This window comes from Populus trichocarpa, chromosome 19, assembly GCF_000002775.5.
Source record: "Populus trichocarpa isolate Nisqually-1 chromosome 19, P.trichocarpa_v4.1, whole genome shotgun sequence".
In the NCBI taxonomy this organism is placed as follows: domain Eukaryota; kingdom Viridiplantae; phylum Streptophyta; class Magnoliopsida; order Malpighiales; family Salicaceae; genus Populus; species Populus trichocarpa.
In genome coordinates, this window is record NC_037303.2 from 4156190 (window position 1) to 4176443 (window position 20254).

At 30.2% G+C, this 20254-nt stretch overlaps 2 protein-coding genes across 3 annotated transcripts; one reads left to right on the forward strand and one right to left on the reverse strand.

Moving 5' to 3' along the window:
- The first annotated feature begins 8122 nt into the window (after positions 1-8122).
- On the forward strand, positions 8123-11022 carry LOC18108218 (U-box domain-containing protein 9). Its single transcript, XM_006371077.3, has 2 exons — positions 8123-8664; positions 9697-11022. Exons 1-2 carry the CDS (start codon positions 8389-8391, stop codon positions 10771-10773), a joined length of 1353 nt encoding a protein of 450 aa, XP_006371139.2. The 5' UTR covers positions 8123-8388; the 3' UTR covers positions 10774-11022.
- Positions 11023-14960: 3938 nt separating this feature from the next.
- On the reverse strand, positions 14961-17583 carry LOC18108219 (uncharacterized). Of its 2 annotated transcripts, none has more exons than XM_024591042.2 (4): positions 17080-17543; positions 16609-16827; positions 16190-16441; positions 14961-15276 (listed from the first exon to the last, which is right to left on the reverse strand). In XM_024591042.2, exons 1-4 carry the CDS (start codon positions 17083-17085, stop codon positions 15226-15228), a joined length of 528 nt encoding a protein of 175 aa, XP_024446810.1. In that variant the 5' UTR covers positions 17086-17543; the 3' UTR covers positions 14961-15225. The 2 variants fall into 2 exon arrangements, with proteins under 2 accessions (XP_024446810.1, XP_024446809.1); XM_024591041.2 differs by lacking the exon at positions 14961-15276 and adding an exon at positions 15293-15621 and having other exon boundaries at positions 17080-17583.
- Between the last annotated feature and the right edge of the window lie 2671 nt (positions 17584-20254).

The window sequence follows — 20254 nt, forward strand, 5'->3', positions numbered from 1 at the left end:
GAATTATGGCTCTGTTTTGTACTGCGACCATGTTTGAATTTTTTCAAAAATAGTTTTTATGTTTTGTTAAAAATAATTTTTTAAAAAAAAATATTATTTTAATATATTTTTAAATAAAAAATAATATCTACGAGTTCAAACTTTCCCTCAGCCCCGCGATACTGACCTATATCGAGCCCCATTTGTCCCTCGACCCCACACTAGAAGCCTATCTATTGATCAATGCTCTGTTTCAAGCCCTCTTTCAGCACGTGGATCAACACGTGCCAATCACATAAGAAAATTTATATGGTACTCAAACATTACATAGAAATAAGAGTATGGAAAAAAAAATTACATTCGGGTTTATAAAAAAATAATAAAAATATTTTTTTATTTCTTAAAATTATTTTTTTATACTTCTCTCATATATTATAAATATTAATAGTTATAGGTTGTACAACATAGAATTTCTTAAATGTAAATATTGCTATTATTTAGTTTTTGTTTAGTTTTATGGTGAAAAATTCTTTTTAAAAATTCTTTTTATTTTAAAATATATTAAAATAGGTTTTTTAAGATATGGTTTTTATTTTTAATATTAACACATTAAACCAACCAGAAAACTCAAAAAAAATATGAGTTTAATCATTTTTAAAATTATTTTTGAGACATATATATATATATATATATATATCAAATTTTATTTAGATTCTAGATTTTTTTAGTCATTATTTTTAGATTTGATAAGTTTGAATGAATAATATAAAAAAAAAAATTGTTTGAAGCAAAATAAAAAATCAACCAGAATTTGCTCGTCTGAAATTTTCGAGAAGTGAAACAAAAAACAAAAAGAAAAGACACTCTTAGAAAAGCACACAATTTTCCTTTTCTTCCATGGGAAATCTTCTTTCTTTGATTCTTAAGAGCAACTCTCGGTTTTTTGGGCATAATTTTCTTTCTAGTTGAAGGGGTGTTTGAAATTGTAATACTGGTGATAATTTAAAGTGTTTTTTAATTAAAAATGTATTAAAATGAAGTTTTTTTATTTTAAAAAAATTATTTTTGACATCAGCATATCAAAACGATCTAAAAACATAAAAAAAATTATTTTAAACAAAAATAAAATAAAATTCGAGGGAATACAGTTTACAGGGTGTTTGTTTTTGTGGTTGTTTCCTGCTTTTGAAGCAAACTAAAGAAAAAAACTGTTTGGTAAATTATAAAACATAATTTACTATTTGTGAGACCCAATATAATTTGCGTTTAAAACGCAGGTTTACCGAAAGTAGCTTCAAGCTACTTCTCTTCTTATACTCTCAGAGTGAATTAATTCACTCTCCACTGTTCGCATGAATAGTGAATAATATCTCCACTGTTCATGGCCGGACTTAGTCCAACTCAAATTTAAATGTATTGGATCAGATCCGACCCAGTAAAAAAAATTCAATTTTTTTATTTTTAATTATGTTTAATTCAAAAAACTAGTGTTTAACATTATTTAATGACATTACATAAATTAGAAGGAGATCGCATGATGATGTAGCATTTGTAGAATTTGATCGTAATCCCAATTTTGTTCCTCATGATATTTTACCTGATTTTGTTGCACGCTCAAAAAACCATGGAAACTGTAGTCCTTGTCGAATGAATTTCGTACGTGATGGAATTGTAGATAGTTTAATGGAACAATAAAAAATATTTTATATAAAGTATTATTTATTTCATGATATAATAGTAGTAGTTAAATCTACAATATTTAAATTAAAAACCATCAATATTAATATATATTTATATATATATATATATATATATATATATATATATATATATATATATATTTTAGTTATTTTATAACCTCAATTTGTAAAGCATTCTTAACCAAACACATTAAACTATTTTTAGTTCAACCTCAATTTTTCAACCACAATTTTAACCAAACATATATAAATACCAAACCAACCTCAACCAAAATTGTTTTTATAAAACAACTTTTTTAAAATCACAACCACAAAAACTATCACAATACCAAAAGCGTTTGGAAGTATGATTGTGGTTGCTTTTCAAAGTGTTTTTTACTTGGAAATACATCAAAATAATATTTTTTTTATTTTTTATATCTGCGCATCAAAATGATCTGAAAACACCAAAAAACATATTAATTTGAAGTAAATAAAAAAATAAAAGTTTTTAATTTGTTTCAAAAGTATTTTTAAAACACAAAAACAAACAGAGTATTATGATAAAGAAAAGAAGAGAGCATTGAGAACACTAAAATGTTCAAGTTGTTGAAGCATAAGATCGTGCATGACGACAAATTTCTTCTTATTCTTCTCCTTGTCTTTTTCTTCAATTTCAATGTTGTTTTTTAGCATGTTTTTGCTTCTTGTTATCATGAACTAAGTCCATGTACACGAACAATGTTTTAATTTCTCTATTTAATGCTATTCCAAGCTCAGTTATTTCGTGTTCAGTGTTTATCATGGTTTATAGCACATTTGAATTTCTTGTCAGTATCTGAATGATTTGGTGGTTATCTAAAGAAGAGGTAATATATAATATTTTCTTTATGTGATTAATATCATAAATTAAATTAAATTTAAAAGTATATTAACGTGATTGCGTGGTTATGTTATATTAAAATCCATAAAACTTAATGTGTTTTTATATTTAAATGCACATAAAGATATATAGTGGGATAATATATAAAGGTAATTTCAATGATGCTAATGAGAAAATATTGATTAAGTTAAGAAATCTCAACTATCAACATTAGGGGAGCAAAAAAACCGATTAAATAGAGAAAACCGAAAAAAAAAACCGAAAAAACTGAACCGTGAAAAAAAACTGATTAAACCGATTAGAATTTAAAAAAAAACAAACCGGTTCGGTTTAGTTTCGGTTTTACAAGCCTGAAACCGAAAAACCGAACCCAAACCAAAAAAACCGGGAAAAAAACCGAGTCAAACCGGAAAACAACCAAGCCAAACCAAAAAAAAACCAAGTCAAACCGAAAAAAACCGAGCAAAACCGGTTTGAACCTGTTTTTGTTCTAAAAAAATGAACCGAACCGAAACCGGTCGATTTGAACCAGTTTTGGTTCGGTTTTAGTTTTTTTTTAAAAAAATTAATTTGATTATTTTTTTTAAAAAAAAAACCGAACCAAACAAAAAATAATTAACGCTAATCAACATGGATAATCATTTTTAACAGGTATTATTTAAGAGTTATTACGGATCAATTATGATGAAATCGGATGCCCTAATATTTTGAGTCATTGACTTTTATTTCATATTTTGTTATTGATTCTTTATTTTAAATTTTATTTTATTTGCATTATCACCACTATTTCTTTAATCACTTTTTATTGGAATAGTGAATTTTGATATTTAAGTTGATTAATCAATCAAGCTTTGTGGATTTGATACTCTATTTTCAATGATTTGATACTCTTTGCAACATATGAAGATTCTCTCTCTCTCTTTCTTATTATTATTATTATTGAAGGGACACAATCTCATAAGTATATTGAGGTCAATTTCTCTATAAAACCAAAGAGGGGGGGACATTCTCTTGACCATAAATTTGTCCTAACTCTGATATTTTTTATATTTAAAAGTGTTTTTAAGAAAGTTAAAAAAATTTTATTTTTTTTTATTTTAAATTAATATTTTTTTTGTATTTTTAGATCATTTTAATGTACTGATTTTAAAAATAATTTTTTAAAAAATAAAAATATATATTATTTTAATAAATTTTTAAATAAAAAAAACTTTAAAAATATAACCGCAACTACAGTTCCAATATACTCCTCGAGTAGTACTATCCTAAACTGCAATCTAAAATGTCATATCCCACTGTTTAGTAGTTAGAGTAACCCGTGCATATACTAAGGCAAATCCTAAAGACAAAGGCTCTGCACTTAATTCTACTGTTTATTTGAGTTTATATTACTAATTTTAATTTTTATGGATTGAGTTTAATTATAACTAAGATTTGGATCAATAAATTAATCCAAAACTTGTTATAAGTTGTGACAATAATTTAAGTTTAATATATCAATTTAATCAATTAACTAAAATAAAAGAATTAATTGTAAAAACAAACAAAACATGTAACAAAAATAAAGAATAAAGAAGTTTACGGGTTGGGTTGGGTGGATAGAGTTTCAAAAATCCTGACCAGTCTCCTGACTTGTGATATTTATTTTTTAAGTCTTTTTACTCACTATCATCTGTAATATCTATATCACCTAATCTTGATGAATTATATCGAGTCTGTTAATATAAAAATCATAAAAGGAGTCTTTTTTTTAACACCCCTACCTAAAAGCAACCATTAACATTAAAACAAAAAACTAATTCACATGGTGATTTTACTATACTGCACGCATTGTGTTTCTCCTCGTAAAATAATATGAATTTTAATAGTGTTTTTTATAATCAAATTTTTATTTTCAATAGCATCCTTGCATGTTTGTGGATTTGTTTTAGTTGATAATCTCTTCTATTTGTATGTCTTAAGGATTAAAGGTTTCATCATATTTTCAAACTTCACTAGAGGCAAATTGAATGAGATAAAGTGTAGATTTGTTGTGTAAAGAAACAATTTAAAATAAAGAAAAAGAACCAAATTGAAAACCAAAAAGTTATGTGGTTTTTTTTTAAAATTCACACAAAAAATGCACTTTTGTCCCCATATTCTCCATTAACTTCTTTCTTGATCGTTTTAGTTTTGTTATTATATGTTTTGATTCAAAATTTTATTTTGTTCAATTCTAAGCTTCAAAAATGAGAGATAAAATCGTTGAAAACTAGAGAGGAGATAGAAAAATGGTAACATACCACATTTCCATAATAATAATAATAATAATAAAAGGCAATATTGATGTCAATGAATTTTATTTGAAAAGATAAGTTTCATTGAAGTGTTTTTAACCTTTCATCTTGTCAAAAAAAGCAAGGCTCGAAAATTTTTATTTTTATTCAAAAATACTTTTTTTTTACTGATTAGAGAGTGGATTTAGGTTAGATATATGTTTATTGAGGTTAATCAAGTATTTCTTTTATGTGTTTTTTTTTTATGAAAATGAGTTTTTTGAATAAAAAAACAAAATCATATTTTCTAATCACTTAATACAACCGAAAATCATATCATTACATAATATGTCATTGGCTTTGTATTTTTCAAATTAAAAAAGAAAGGATGGGTAGCTGCATAAGCTTGGTCATGTAGGCCCATGAGCATTTGGTCTTCTTCGTTATGTACTATCCGGGTTGGCCCACCTAGGCCTAGGCACTTAGCCTCTTTTTGTTAAGGTATTTATGGTTTTTTTATAATTTTCTTTTATTTTAATTAAAATTAATTGAAGGTATATTAAGGATATTATTTTATTAAATACAACTTAATTTTTACTTAGTCTTCAAGTAATATTATAGTGTTATTTTTATTTTTTGACTTTTTGTACGTGTCTATTTTTATTATAATTATATAAAAAATGGATTCCTAAACTTTTCTAGTCGCAACAAGCGAGTAATGTATTGTTCTAATATTTTTTAATACGTTCACATCAAAATTATTAAAAGATTTGTTTTTTTATTAAAACTTGCTTTTATGATTCTGATAAGCTTTTATTTTAACAAAATAAATATTCTAGTAAAAAATAACAAAAAATAAAAGCACATTAACAAGATAAAGAGGTTTAAATTAAAGAGATATCTTTTTTATTCTGATTTTAAATAATCTAAATTATTTTTTATAGTTATTATAATCGCTTTCCGTTTTTATCAAATAAAGCACATAAATCAATATATATATATCTTTTACTATAAAGAAAAATAGATTTATAAGAATAGGATGAATTATACTTGTAAATTATTTTGTTTTAATAAAATTTAAATTATTTTTTATAAAAAAATTATTTACATATAATTAAATTAAAAAATCTGAATAGCTTATTACGGCATGAGATCATATATCTTAATTTGTATTTATCTCTCAACTTCCCGATTTAGATTTTAGTAAGTGTTAACAATTCTTTTAAATATTTATTGGTGCATACAATTCTAAATTTATTTTATTAAACACATGTGTTAACTTTGTAATTTATAGCTAAAAACTTTCTTGAAGCTAAAAAATAAACTAATAGGTTGATTTGAACAACCTTGCCTTGAAGCTTAACTTAACCAGGTTTTAAGTTGAACTAGAAAAAATATTGATTTAGTAAAACATGTTTAATCTAACTGAATTTTAGTGACTAGTTTGATCCACCAAAACTTGGTTAATACCTTGTTAGGTTAACATTGAATTTTTTTTAAAAATAAAATAATATTATTTTAATAAAAAATAATTCATTTAGGTTGACCTACTAACTCGAGTCCTTTTCTAGATCAGTCTCTAAACCATGTTAGCCATGTTTAATAACTATGGGACAGACAACATGGGATTGGTACATGTTCTATTTAGTCCCGGATAGTATATATCAGTCCTTATCAATTATTCATTGTCAATTCAAATCCTATTACTTTTAAGCATCTTCAATTGACCTTGTTCTAAAGCTAAATAAAGCCATCAAAATGGCAAACCTTGAAAAGTTTTGTCTAAACAATTACCTCTTTAAAAGAGAAATCAATAATATATTAAGATGAAAAAAAAAAGAGCAATCTACATATATAATTATGGATATATAAATCTCTAAAAATACATATTGATTTAATAAATTGATTACCCCTTCCTAAAGATTGTAGAAGAATTATGAAAAAAATATTAATTTTAAAAGTTATAGCTCAAAGATAATAGATGGAGCTTGCAATAGAAAATCTACCTAAGCTACAATATATATATATATATCTTAGGAAATAATAATAATAATAATAATAAGATATTATATAGAGATATAAAATCACTTAACAAATAACTTTCTAGTACACATATTATTTTTCATTGCTTATTAATGTTATCCAAAACTACTTGAAAAACTTATTTGGTGTTTGGTATATATAAAAAAAGTATTAAAAATAAAAAAAAATGATTTATGGTAAGATTCATTATTTAATAATAAAGATAGTATTGATATTTTCATCTCTAGAGAAATATAAATGTTTTTCTCTTGTTTTTAAATTTATTTTTCTGACATTAAAATATTTTCTATTGACTAAATTTTACCAATGAACCACACACGTGAAGAAATAAAAAAATATTTTATAAAAACTTATGTTATACGGAACAAATGTATCATTAAACTTTCAATTTCATTCACCTTGAAAGCACTGTTTTTATTAATATTTCTTTCTGCAGCAAAATAAATTTTCTTTTGATTTTTTATTTCTTCTTAAAAAAAGTATTACAGGGTAATTATAATGATGCCATTAGATTGGGTTGTGATGTCTTAAATGTGTTCTTATAAAAATATTTTTTAAATAAAAATATATTAAAATATTATTTTAATTTTTAACCAGTTATAAGCACCATCTACAAAGATCATGTTAAGAAATTCAATTTTCTTTTTATAAATGAGCATCTTGCTTTTAGAAAGCATGATGTCATGGTGGTGAACAATCTCTAAAAATTGCTTTAACAAAATAGCATGTAATTCCTTATCTTTGGAGAAAGTTTTTGTTGTCTGGGTTTTCAAATAGTTGAGGTGTGGTAGGTGGAGGTTGTGGTTTGTAGGAAGAGGAATGTTTATATCCAATAAGAGTCTAGATAATAGGAGGTCATCCTCGTACGTGGAGGTTCAGGAAATAGTAAAGGTTTAGATTTGAATTTGGCTAATTCAACGTAAAGAGACTTGAGTTGGATTTTAAGAGATTGAATCTCGTGTTTTTTTTATGGTCTACGTATTTGTTATTAGAAGCTTGAATGAGTAAATAAATATTAATTTAATATTTTTTTAAATAAAAAATAATTAAATTTTTTATTCTTTGAAAAAAAGTTAAACAGAAAAGACAAACTTACCATCACAGTTACGAAAATTTGAGGGCACAAAGCCAAGTTAGCAAGCATGCAAAGCTTGGGAAAAAAACTGCTTGCTTGGCAAGAAATAATTGGCTTCCAAAACCCAACAGAAATCTATCCAGTACCACCAAGAGACAGACACATCATGTAAGAGAAGACAAACACATAACGGTGGGGACAATATATCTCTCTCAAAAGTCGAAGTGTGGAGTAGCCCAACTTTTTCCTTCTCATAATTCTATGCCTTTTTCAGTGTGCATAGAGAGAGAGAATTTTGGGTTTAGAGAGAGAGAGAGAGAGAGATCAAAACAAAAGAAATTGCAAGAAAGAAAGAAAGAAACAAGAACTGATGAATCACACAAAACATAATACTTTCTTTTTTCAGTTTTTTTCACTCATAAATCCCATCTGATCAGATTTTCTTTCTCTTTTCTTTTGCATTCTTTCTTTTTAATGGCTAAAAGTGGAGTTCTTGAGACCATACCATGTACAGTGACAAAGGCAACAGAGTTAAAGAAAGAATTGGAGAAGCTAGTAAAGGCAATTCTTGATGAGGAGGATTATAGAGTGGAGGTCACTGATGAAGCCATGAGGGTTTTGAGTGTCTTGAAAGAATTGAAATTCAAGAAATCTTTGAAGATTGTGGATGATACAGTTCTCCCTGAAGAATTTAAATGTCCCATTTCAAGGGAGATAATGGGTGACCCTGTTGTCTTGGCTACTGGACAGGTAGAGACCATCAAGATTTGTCCTCTCTACTTTATGTATGCATTTGGGATTTTTTTTCTATATTTCTTTTGGATTTGAGTGTTGTTTGAAGTTGAATCGTTCTTGGTTTGGATGCTATTTGAATGTGCATGCAAAAAATTCATCATCTTTGGGGATTTATTTTAAGGGTTTAATGCTAAATTTTGTCTTGGAATTTGAGTTGAATGTTTTTCCATGCACTAGTAATCATAGATTTTTCAAGTTTTCTGCACATATGGATTTTGGTTCTTCTGCAAAATTGTTGAGGCTTTGGATTTGCGTAAAATTAATCTGTTGGTATTTCTGCAAGAACTGAGATTTTTCAAACACTGGGATTTGCTTTTGAAATTGTAGAATGTGTAGATTTTCCCCTTTTTCTTTGGTTTATGTGTATTTAATTTCTATTAACAAATTTATTGAAACAAGGAATTGCAGCACCCAATGTAAAAGATTTTTTTTCTTTTGAGAAAGTTAGCCCAAAATTAAGAAAAGGTATTTTGTGGGCGAAAATCTGGTTGTTTATTTATTTATTTTTATTATTTTTTTTATCATTTCCTCCATCCATAATTTTGAGATTAGAGCTGAGGTAACTCCATTTTTAATTCTTTATACAGACTTGATATTTCTTGTTCAACCTCTTGCCATCATTTTCCATATTTGAGATAACTTAGTCAGATGGCCAATCTATCTTTGGGATAGTGGCCTCACAGACTAGGACAAGGAATTGACCCCGTTCTTAAGCATTAATGAATCTGTCACCAACATAGTGAAGATGTTCTTGTGCTATGATTGATGCTAGAAGAGTTATACTGATTTGTATTTGTGATAGTGACCTTGCCACTAGAACGAGGAATGAACAGTCCATGTTCATTTTACTTGAATTCCTGTGCTATTTCAAGCTGGTTTCATCCAAATTCAATGATTTGTTGGCCCTTTTCAGTGACCAACAAATTCAATGATTTGTTGGCTATAGTGTAGAGTCACTCATTTATTGAAATGTTTGTTGATTTCTAGACTTATGATCTACCATTCATCCAAAGATGGCTAAATGAAGGGCACCGAACGTGTCCCCAGACCCAGCAAGTCCTTTCTCATACTATCCTGACCCCTAATCATTTGGTGCGAGAAATGATTTCACAGTGGTGCAAGGAGCGTGGAATTGAGCTACCAAGGCCCGTGAAGGATGTTGATGAGGTGCGTACTGATGCGGACAGAGGCCATTTGAAGTCACTGCTTGAAAAGATGTCCTCTTCCCTTTCAGATCAAAAGGAAGCTGCAAAAGAGCTTCGGCTGCTTACTAAAAGGATGCCATCATTCCGGGCCCTTTTCAGTGACTCAACTGATGCCATTCCAAAATTGCTCAATCCACTATCACCAGGCAGAGCTAACACTCACCCTGATCTGCAAGAAGATTTGATCACAACAGTTTTGAACCTCTCCATTCATGACAATAATAAACGGCTAGCTGCAGAAAATCCACTTGTCATCCCCCTGCTTGTTGAATCTGTAAAATCTGGAACTATTGAAACAAGAAGCAATGCTGCCGCCGCCATCTTCTCCTTGTCAGCCCTAGATTCGAACAAGCTCATTATTGGAAAATCAGGTGCTCTCAAACCTCTAATTGACCTTTTAGAAGAAGGGCATCCACTGGCAATGAAGGATGCTGCATCGGCAATATTCAACCTATGTCTTGTCCTTGAGAATAAAGGTAGGGCTGTCCGAGAAGGGGCAGTCAGGGTAATCCTTAAAAAAATCATGGATTGCATCTTTGTTGATGAGTTGTTGGCTATTCTTGCAATGCTTGCTAGCCATCAGAAAGCTGTTGAGGAAATGGGGGAGCTTGGTGCGGTTCATTGTTTGCTTGGCATTATAAGGGAGAGCAGTTCTGAGCGCAACAAAGAGAATTGTGTTGCAATTTTACACACAATCTGTCTAAACGACTACTCTAAATGGAGGGACATTAGGGAAGAGGAAAATGCCAACGGTACGCTTTCGAGACTCGCAGAGAGTGGGACTTCAAGAGCCAAGAGGAAAGCTAATAGCATCCTCGAGAGACTGAATAGAGCTGCTTCACTCACACATACTGCATGATAGAATAAACAGCATAGTCTGAAGATATTGCCTATTAGTCCTTGTACATGCTGTCTTCCTACACACTCTCATTGTACAGACCGATAGTTTGGCCATTTACTGTAAAAAGTTCACATATCGGTACATGTTTCCTATTTCTGTCCCAGGCTGGTTTTGGTTCATCCAAGTATAACACGAGCAAAGAACATATGGAGTTTAACCCCTAGTATGATGAGTGGATATAAAATAGTTATACTGGTGAGTTATTTACGTTGTGCCTTCATCTTCCTGCCTCTTGATTTCTTCAAGTTTGTTTTCCTGTCTTCACTTGAATGTCTATTTCATTTAAACCAAGTTAGTACCTTCGATGTCAATGGATTGTGATATTGCATCATGTAATTCCGATAATGTTGCCATCTAAGAGGACTGAAAGAGGGCAAGGCCAACTGATTTTTAAGGGATTCACACGGACCGATTGCAGTTGTAGGGTCTCAATTGTTCCTTTCACCATCAACTTTGAGAGTGTCGGCACCAACACCATATAACATAACAAAACATATATTTTGTTTCTGGTTTTGAGTGGCCGGCTTAAGTACCCACGTATTCAAGTTTAGTGCACTGTACACTGACAAGATTTGGACGGTTCTGTAGGAATCAAGAGCTAGAATAAAGGAAGATAAAGAGTAAAAAGTGATGGGAATATCCAGTATCTTCATGTTGGGCTGACTGGTTTTTCCACATTTCTGCCATCTACTAGTTTACCTTCCATGGTGGGAATTTTATTTTTGTAGAGTTGCACTATGTATTCAACTTCTTGTTAGGTTAAATAGCCGCCCCTCCTTACAGCAGCAAACAACTAGAGATGTTCTGTAAATAGGTATTGAATTTTAGTGGATAGGAACGCGCATACATCTTTTCCTATTATAATATGAATCTCTGCAAGGATTAATATTCATGCACCCTTTCATTAGGTAGATGTAAGGTCACATTGACCTTTTCTACCATTTTTGCTCTGCTTCAAGAATTCTCAGAGATCAGTGTCGGTGAAAATCATCAAAAACATTACTAGCTGTCGCCAGCAACGCTTTGATTGTCATTAAGCCACCTTTGACTGATAATTGAAAATTATTTCATAAAAAAGTTATTTCTTCTCGCCTGCATTGCTTGTGTCACTTGTCATGCCGACCCACACATTGTTTTAAAGATGGTTAATCTGTCTCTGTCATTAGTTTTGTGTATCATCTGACTATCTAGCACTACGGAGACTAAATAAACTATTTCTCAATGAATTGTAAACTTGAGTTTCAACTAGCCAGATGGTATATGTTTAGTGACTTTGTGCTTAGAGTTAACTTGCTATGTGTTATGAATTTCCTCTAGTGGCAACTGTAACATTTACACAGACTATCAGCATCACCTGCAGAATCGAATAATGGGGTTTGATTGGCTTTCAGCATTTGTGGGATGAGAGGCTGGTAGCTTCTGCTTCTGCTTCTAGATGCGTTTTAAAAGCGCGTGCGGTTTAATTTGCTAAAGGACATCGAAAACCCTTGAAAAAGTTTGTCAGGATGAGGAAATGCTGACCACCATTGCTAAAGGATATCCAAAACCTGCATTATTGTACTGTAGCTTGAGACGTGTCGTGAACCTGTTTGACGGATTTCATGTGCAGGAATCTTAATTTTGTTGCGACTTTAGACATGGTGGTTAGATGGCGAAGGCAAAGGGCGTGTCATTCTCAAGATGAATAGATGTGATCCACAGACTGCGTTAATGCCACATTTTTGTGTTTGCTTTCGGTGTCAAGTGGTCCATGAAGACGTGAGAGGACAATTCTTCTGAGCTTGGCAATCGATACCTTAAAAATGGTTAAAGATGATCGATTTCTGACAATTATTCCTTGCTTAATGCATGGTTTTCTTGAAAATGGAAGACCCAGATGAGCATATCTACTTTTCTGGTCCATTTTTCCTTCCATGTGTCTGAAGAAATGGACCTATGGCTTCTGTCACCTGATAACCCATTCCACCTTGAAACAAAGACTTGTGTTGTCATATAATATTATTTTTTTTCCCTGTGAAAATCAATGCTTCATGTTTCTAAAATTGTATTAAATATTTGTTCATTTCCATCTAAATTGCACAAAACATTGTAGACAAAACTATGAGAAAATTATACATCTTTATAAATTATTAGTTAAATTTCAGTTCAATTCAATTGTCAGATAAAAAATTATACGTGTTTTTATTATACCATATATCAGATCAAATGACGAAAATCAAGTCTCATAATTTTTTAACCAAAAAGTTGAATTGATCACCTACAAATTCAACTAGATTGCACCAGAACTAGTGACTAATGTAGCTTCAGAAATTGAAAAACAATTACATCTTTAGAGGTAATTTCAAGTCTAATCTGAACGTAAAAACAATCTCAGTTGACAAGTAAATTGATGTTTTATAGAATTACATATTTAGAAATTATTACTTAAATTTAATTCAATTCTCAACTAAATAAAAAATTATACATGTTTTTATTATACCATATGTCGGATTAAATGCTGAAAATCATATCTCACAATTTTTTAACCAAAAAGTTGAATCGATCACCTCTAAATTCAACTAGATGGCACCAAAACTAGTGACTAATGTAGCTTCAGAAATTAAAAAAAAAAAAAAAAAACCAAATTCGGTGCAATGGAATCAATGTAATTTGCGTTTTCTTTTACTAACCTTTGAAAAAGTTTACAGATAGTAACAAGGTAAAGACCCCATCCCTTCATTGCTCGAGACCCCAGCTCCACAGAGAAGCTTTTGAACTTCCTTAAGAAGATGTATTTGTCACTTTGTCTAGTCTTGTTTATGCCACTGTTGTCCACGAAATTCAGCAAAACAATCAATTTCCCCATGTACAAGTCTACACTAAAGAGAGAATTGTCCTCTGTAATTTACGAGTGGTTTGCAACGCTGAAATGACCCCATCACAAACCTTGGTAAAAATTCAAACCCCACTACCATCCCTTTAATTTTCTCGTCTTTTCTCGAGAAAATTGTCCTCTACGATTACTGGTGCATGTGAGATGGCATGATTGCATGTTTCCAAGAAAAAATTACCGGAGAAAGAAAGAGGACAGAATTTTATTCAATAATGTGGTCCTTCATGGTTTTTTAAAAGTGTTTTTTAATAAAAAAAAATTATATTAAAATGTTGTTTTTTATAAGAATATTATTTTTAATATTAGCATATAAAAAAATTAAAAAAACACTTTAAAAAAATACTAATTTAATGTTTTTTCAAATAAAAATTAAATATCATCTTTCTAGACTCGAAAGAATTCTAACCATTATTTCATCACACAGTTAGAAACTAGTGCAATAACTTAGTTGTTTTAAACTTATTATTAACGTGGATGTCTGATTCAACGTACGATCATGTAAATCTCTAATGGTCCTAAAATTTATAAAATTTAAATTAATAATTTAAAAAAAATCAAATCTAATAACTACTAGTTAAGCTACCTCTCGTATTCAAATGAAGCTCTTCTTGTTTTGTTTCTTCGGAGTTGATTTATTATCTTTTCCTTCGGAAAGCCGCAACCAAACTCTTCTACCCTGAAGGCTAAAGGAAGGCATCCTTTTTCCCAATGAAGATATTGTAAAGGCTCAAGGGTCATCTATAGGGCCTAGTAAGCTGCGTTGAGCTTGAGCCCAAATTGCTCAAGCTCGAATCCATGGAGGACTGAGTGATTGCACGATTGGTTTGTAGACTACTCATTGGAGCACTTGATGCAAGTTAGAGCACTGTGCTACACTTGGCTATGTTGTGTTTGTAAATTTAACTTTCGGTCTAACTTTTAAAAGTAGATATGTTTGCTAAATAACCTGATTTTAGAAAAAGCAAACAAAATACTTTAGAAAAGCAGGTAAAACATAAATCTCTCTTTTCTATTTCTTTCTTCTTTTCTAGTCTATTTTTCTTTTATGCTATAAGAAAATACGTGTGGTTTTCTCGTATAATGGGCTTTCAAATTGCAGTTTCTACTAGTTGGGTTTTACTTGATAGTTTGTACCATTAATAAAATATTTCGGTCCGTAAATTAATATTTTAATGTATTTTCAAACGTGAAACAAAAAATATAATTCATCACGTACTAGAACTATACCATTAAAAAACATAAAAAAAAATCTAGGAACAGTGATTTCATCATCTGAGAAGCCATAGTTGGTTAAATTAATTAAAATCAGAACAAAAAATTAAGATAATTTGTAACATACACTGTAGCCAAATACATCATCATAAATCCACTATCGTTCATAGCATAGCATAGGTTACATTGTTTTAACTACAACTACTACAAGTTTGGCATTCCAAATGGAACAAAAAGCCCATGGAGTCTTGTTCTTCACCTCCATATATATATATATATATATATATATAAGCACTCTCGTGACAGGAACTCCTTGAGGTCCAAATCTATGAAACACAAGCGGGTACAAGGCATGAAAACAAGCCTGGTCTTTTCTTCTGCATGCATGCAAGCAAGAGAGGAGGAAAAATACAATTAGATCACTTTCCGAATCTCCCAATAATTAAGCTGATGTTTCCTTGCTAAAAAATGTAAAAAACGAAAACAATGAGCTGTGCTGGTTCCGCCATGAAAATGTTGGAGGATTGGAGCATATCATTATGCGAGGCAGGTTGAGCTTGTGGGGCCTCCAGCAAGCCCAAACTTTCTTGCAGCCACCACCACCTCACACGGTGTCTAGAAAATTTATTCAACACGACACTCTTACTTTTACCATGATGACATTTGGGAGTCTCGTTTTTCAAAATGATGTGGACCTTTTGGCAATAAATGGCTTTTTTTTCCTGGGAAATTTCCATAAAAAAAATTCAACATTTCAACATCAATCGCAAATCTAGGGATTGAAAAGAAGTTTTATCCAAATCACTATTTTTTTTTTCAAAACTAGTTTTGTTTTAAAAAAATAAAGGGAAAATAAGACACACAAGTGTATAAAATTTTTTATTTTTTATTGGAATTTGTGTCGATCTGTTTAAAAATTTCTTTAAAATAACGCTATTCCACCCACCACGACTTATTAAAAAGCTGCTCTTTTCAATGGTTTTGAACGATGTTAGGAAGGAGATTAGCTCTCAAACCACATGCTAGAAAATGAATAGACATGGATAGATGGTTTTAGGCTTCTAGCTAGCTTCCGACACAGCCTAATCAGAAGTTATCTGTTGCTTAGACTATTGTTTTTCCTTTTTATTGAGACTTTTTTGGCCCATCGAATTAAGAAACTATATGCTCTTACCCTCCAAATTCCACACTATAGCTAGCTTACTCCCCCATTTTTACTAATCTAGGTCCAGCACAAACTGCATTAATGCATATCCCCGTATATTCAAGGAGGAAAACAAGCAAACTTACCCGCTTGGAAGAGCGGAGGAGCTCAGGTGAGATTTTGTAGAGATCTTCATCGATGGCCTTGGGAGGTTTAACAGGAGCTTTGGCAACAATTACAGTGTCCATTTTATGAGAATATTGTGATATCTTATTCTTATGGTACACTGTGGGCTGTGGCTGCTGCTGTTGTTTCCTTGCCGGTTCAGTCACGTCACAGACTTTTCCCTGCTTTCTCTGCTCCTTAGCATGCGTGCCTCGCTTTTCTCTCATTCTTGTCTACAAATTCAACACCGTCATCATCACTCTCATCATCATTATTGATCTCTACGTTATGTAACATCATTATATTCACCATCAACCTCCGACTCTAATTTTCCCGGCAACAAATTTATTTTACTTGCCTCAAAAAAAAATTTGAAAAATGGCCAAGATCAAGGACAAACCTTTACAGGGGGAGGAAGATTACGAGAAGGTTTGTTGATATCAGAAGCATATAGATCACCACGCATGTCCTGATGACCACATTCTCCAGAGGAATTATGAGTGGTACTGAATCGGATCAATCCTGCCTGTCTTGCAGATTCAAAATACTGCGTGATTGGCAGCTCGTTTGCTTGGTCCCAGTTTCCAAATGCTGGTATTTGTCCACTTCTCCTCCACTCCTATCAACACACAGAACACCACAAAAAATTAAGGAGATAAAATATTTGTTTAGATCTTGAACTTCAATGGGAAGCTAAGAACTAAAAAAAAAGACGTCCCATATGAAGAAATTTCAAGATTACTATAGCATTAGTATATATTGTATTATGAAATGGAAAAAAGAGGGAGAGAAAGGGAGCAGAAACAGTAGAAAGAAGCCAATTCTGAAAGAGGGTGAGAGTAAGAAGCCAAGAAATGGCAGGAGAGCTTACATCCATTCTGGTTGATTTTGGCAGTGTAACGCAAGAAGCCAAAGAGAAAGAGCGAAACAAAAAGCCTATAAAGGGTAGAGAAAAAGATAAGAGCTTGAAAAGGGAGAACAAAAGGGTTAAAAACAAGGGAGTTTGGGGATCATCCTCTCTCAAGAAAACACCCCAAAGACATGAAAGTTGTAGATTCTAGCTCAGAATTGAAGAGAGAATCGGCAAACAAAGATATATTTCATATCTTTATAGCACGCAGTACTAGAACAGAAAGGAAAGGGGTTTGGCTTTTGCTGGTGTTGTACTCGTTTTGTGTTGCTACTTGCTAGTTTCTCTTCTTTCTTTCTTTCTTTCTTTTTGTTTCCAGCTTTTACAGATTACAGCATAGTAGAGCAACCTTTTTGACCTCTAAATCCTTTATTGCTCCATCTTTTCTTTCTTCAACCTAGATTCACGCCACAGACAGGGAACTGGGACCCACATATTTTAGGGTTTTTCCCACCTCGATTTGGGTGCTGGGAACTGTTACAAAAGTGAGTCTCTGACTGTGGAGTATGGCCAAACTGAAAGGTAATTCTTTTTAATTAAGAACTGTTCAAGATTGAGAATTACGTAAGAGTGCGGTAGCGACATGTCCTGAGTCCTGAACAGTGAATGCTGCCAAGATGTTGAAAAGGTCGAAGAGGAGTAAAAGAAGGTGCTGTCTCCGCTTTACCCATTGTTAAGAAGCAGTCCTTTACCTCAACTTTGAACTTTGAAGAGAAAAGATGGGTTGTTTTTGCTCGACTTCTTTAAGAACGTGTCCCGTTTGATTCTTGTATTCAAATTCAAGACAGAATTGCATTGCAAGTTAATCAACTTTTGTTAAGATTTTTGACTTGAAGATAATTGAAAGCTCCTAAAGAGTAGTTCCTAGACAGGGGTCAACGTACGTCGCAGACAGGTTTGATTTTTTTAACATATAAAAAATATTAAAGTTATTATAGTGTTTTTTTAAAAATTATTTGAGATATGAGAGTTTAATAAATTCAGCTAATTTAAATATTATAAATAAAAAATACAATGAAAATAGATAAATTAATAAAATAAATTAACAATGTAAAAAAATAATGAAGCTCGTCGAAAATAAACTGAATAATATTATAAAACTTAATTATTAAACAACTCAATATTAAACAGAAAAAATTAAAAAATATTAATTAAAAATAACTAAAAAAATACCTGAGTTAATAAAGGTGAACCAGCTAACCTCGCGACTCTAAATATAGGATTGGATAATCATATTCTTTGTTAAGGGACATGATGAACTCTTCTTGGCTTCCAGTTTTTTTTTTTTAAAATGTGGTTAATTAACTTAGATATTTGTTGTGTTGATTAAATTAGTTAGTAAAATAATGTAGATTAAATGCTAGTCCATTTTATTTTTTTCTTTAAAAATTATGTATCAAATATGAGTAAAGGAGGTAATATATTATAAGAATAAATCTTCACGACCTCTACTATATTATGAAATATATTAAGAATAAATAAAATATACTCTCTTTTATGAATCTCATCATAAGATTTAACACAACAAACCTAACATGTGTACACGAGGGGAGCAAAAAATGGCATAAGGAGAAAAAAAAAATCATGAGGCTACTAAAAGGTTTAACCCTATTTGTTTTTGCGTTTAAAAGATATTTTTAAAAAAATTAAAATTTTTTTTATTTTTTTTCCTTCAAATTAACATATTTTTGATGGTTTTAAATCATTTTGATGTACTGATATTAAAAATAATTTTTTAAAAATAAAAAAAAAATATTTTTAAATAAAAAATACTTTAAAAAATAACAACAACCACATTTCCAATGTTTAAAGTAAAAAATCATGAGGTTACTAAAAGGTTTAACCCTGTTTGTTTTTACGTTTTAAAAGCGTTTTTGAAAAAAATTAAAATTTTTTTACTTCAAATTAATATTTTTTTTATGTTTTTAGATCATTTTGATATGATATATTAAAAATAATTTTTTAAAAATAAAAAAAATTATTTTAATAAATTTTTAAATAAAAAATATTTTAAACAATAACAACAATTATATTTCCAATAAATAAAGTTATTTGAGAACAAAGATATGAATAAAGCATGGATGGTTCGTCGAAAACTTTTACGCTCATAGTCAATCCATTAATCATCGATTACAAATATCGGATTGTCCTTTTTAGACACACGCCATTGCTTGGGTGGTTTTGAGGTTTAAAAAAGAGAAAACAAATTTATTTTTATTATTAAATTTGATTTAATAATTTAAATTTAAAAACTTTAATCTGATTTTAAATATTCAAATTTTAAATTAAATTATAAAAGAGTTATTTAACGTGACTTTGTCAATTGAATAAATTCAAATAAAAAAATAAATTAAATCTATTCTAGTTAACTTGTTAAACTGATAATCCAGTTATAAACTGTTCTAGATTTAATTAATTTTTTTATTTTTTATATAATAAAAAATTTAATTTATAAAAAATTAATAAAAACCTAAATAAAATTAAAAACAATAATCATCAAGAATCAACCTCTACTAATATATATTAGAATATCAGTGTCGAAATTCCCCCGAGAAATCAATTCCTAACTTTGGAATCCAACAAAAATAAATAAATATTGCCAGTCAATGCAGCCGATAGTCTAGTGTGTCCTGGTCAAAATAATAATAATAATAATAATAATAATAATAATTTAACTTGTGTTGATCATAAAAATCTTTATTCCAGGTAAATAGCAGAGAGAGAATTCAGACCTCGTATCTCGTGGGTTGTTGAAAAATAAACAGGAAATGTTTTTTAAAGTGTTTATTTTTGAAAATATATTAAATTAATATTTTTTTAATTTTTAATATCATCACATTAAAATATTTCTAAAATATGAAAATTATTAATTTAAAATAATTATTTTTCAAATTTTTTTTATAAAAAATAAATTAAACCGCATCTCAAAACTGCCGATAAATGGATCTGGTGTCTACCAGTTCTGGTTAAACTAACGAGGCCTGACGGCAGCATATGCCTTGTGGAGTGATATGTGCCGATGGAAAATTTGACTTCCCATTTTTCACACTTTGGTGCTTTATGTAAATGACAAAAAGCCACCAAACCAGCCCTTCCGTTCTCCGAGAAAAAACCTAAAAACTTTGACAACTGAGGC

Excerpts from the sequence above, each read along its gene's own strand:
- LOC18108218 (XM_006371077.3), top strand. The coding sequence starts at position 8,389 with ATGGCTAAAAGTGGAGTTCTTGAGACCATACCATGTACAGTGACAAAG. Across the intron at positions 8,665-9,696 it reads TTGTCTTGGCTACTGGACAG|ACTTATGATCTACCATTCAT; the intron begins GTAGAGACCATC and ends GTTGATTTCTAG.
- LOC18108219 (XM_024591041.2), bottom strand. Across the intron at positions 16,442-16,608 it reads ATCTTCCTCCCCCTGTAAAG|ACAAGAATGAGAGAAAAGCG; the intron begins GTTTGTCCTTGA and ends TTGAATTTGTAG. Across the intron at positions 15,622-16,189 it reads TCCTCCGCTCTTCCAAGCGG|GAAAAAAAAGCCATTTATTG; the intron begins GTAAGTTTGCTT and ends GAAATTTCCCAG.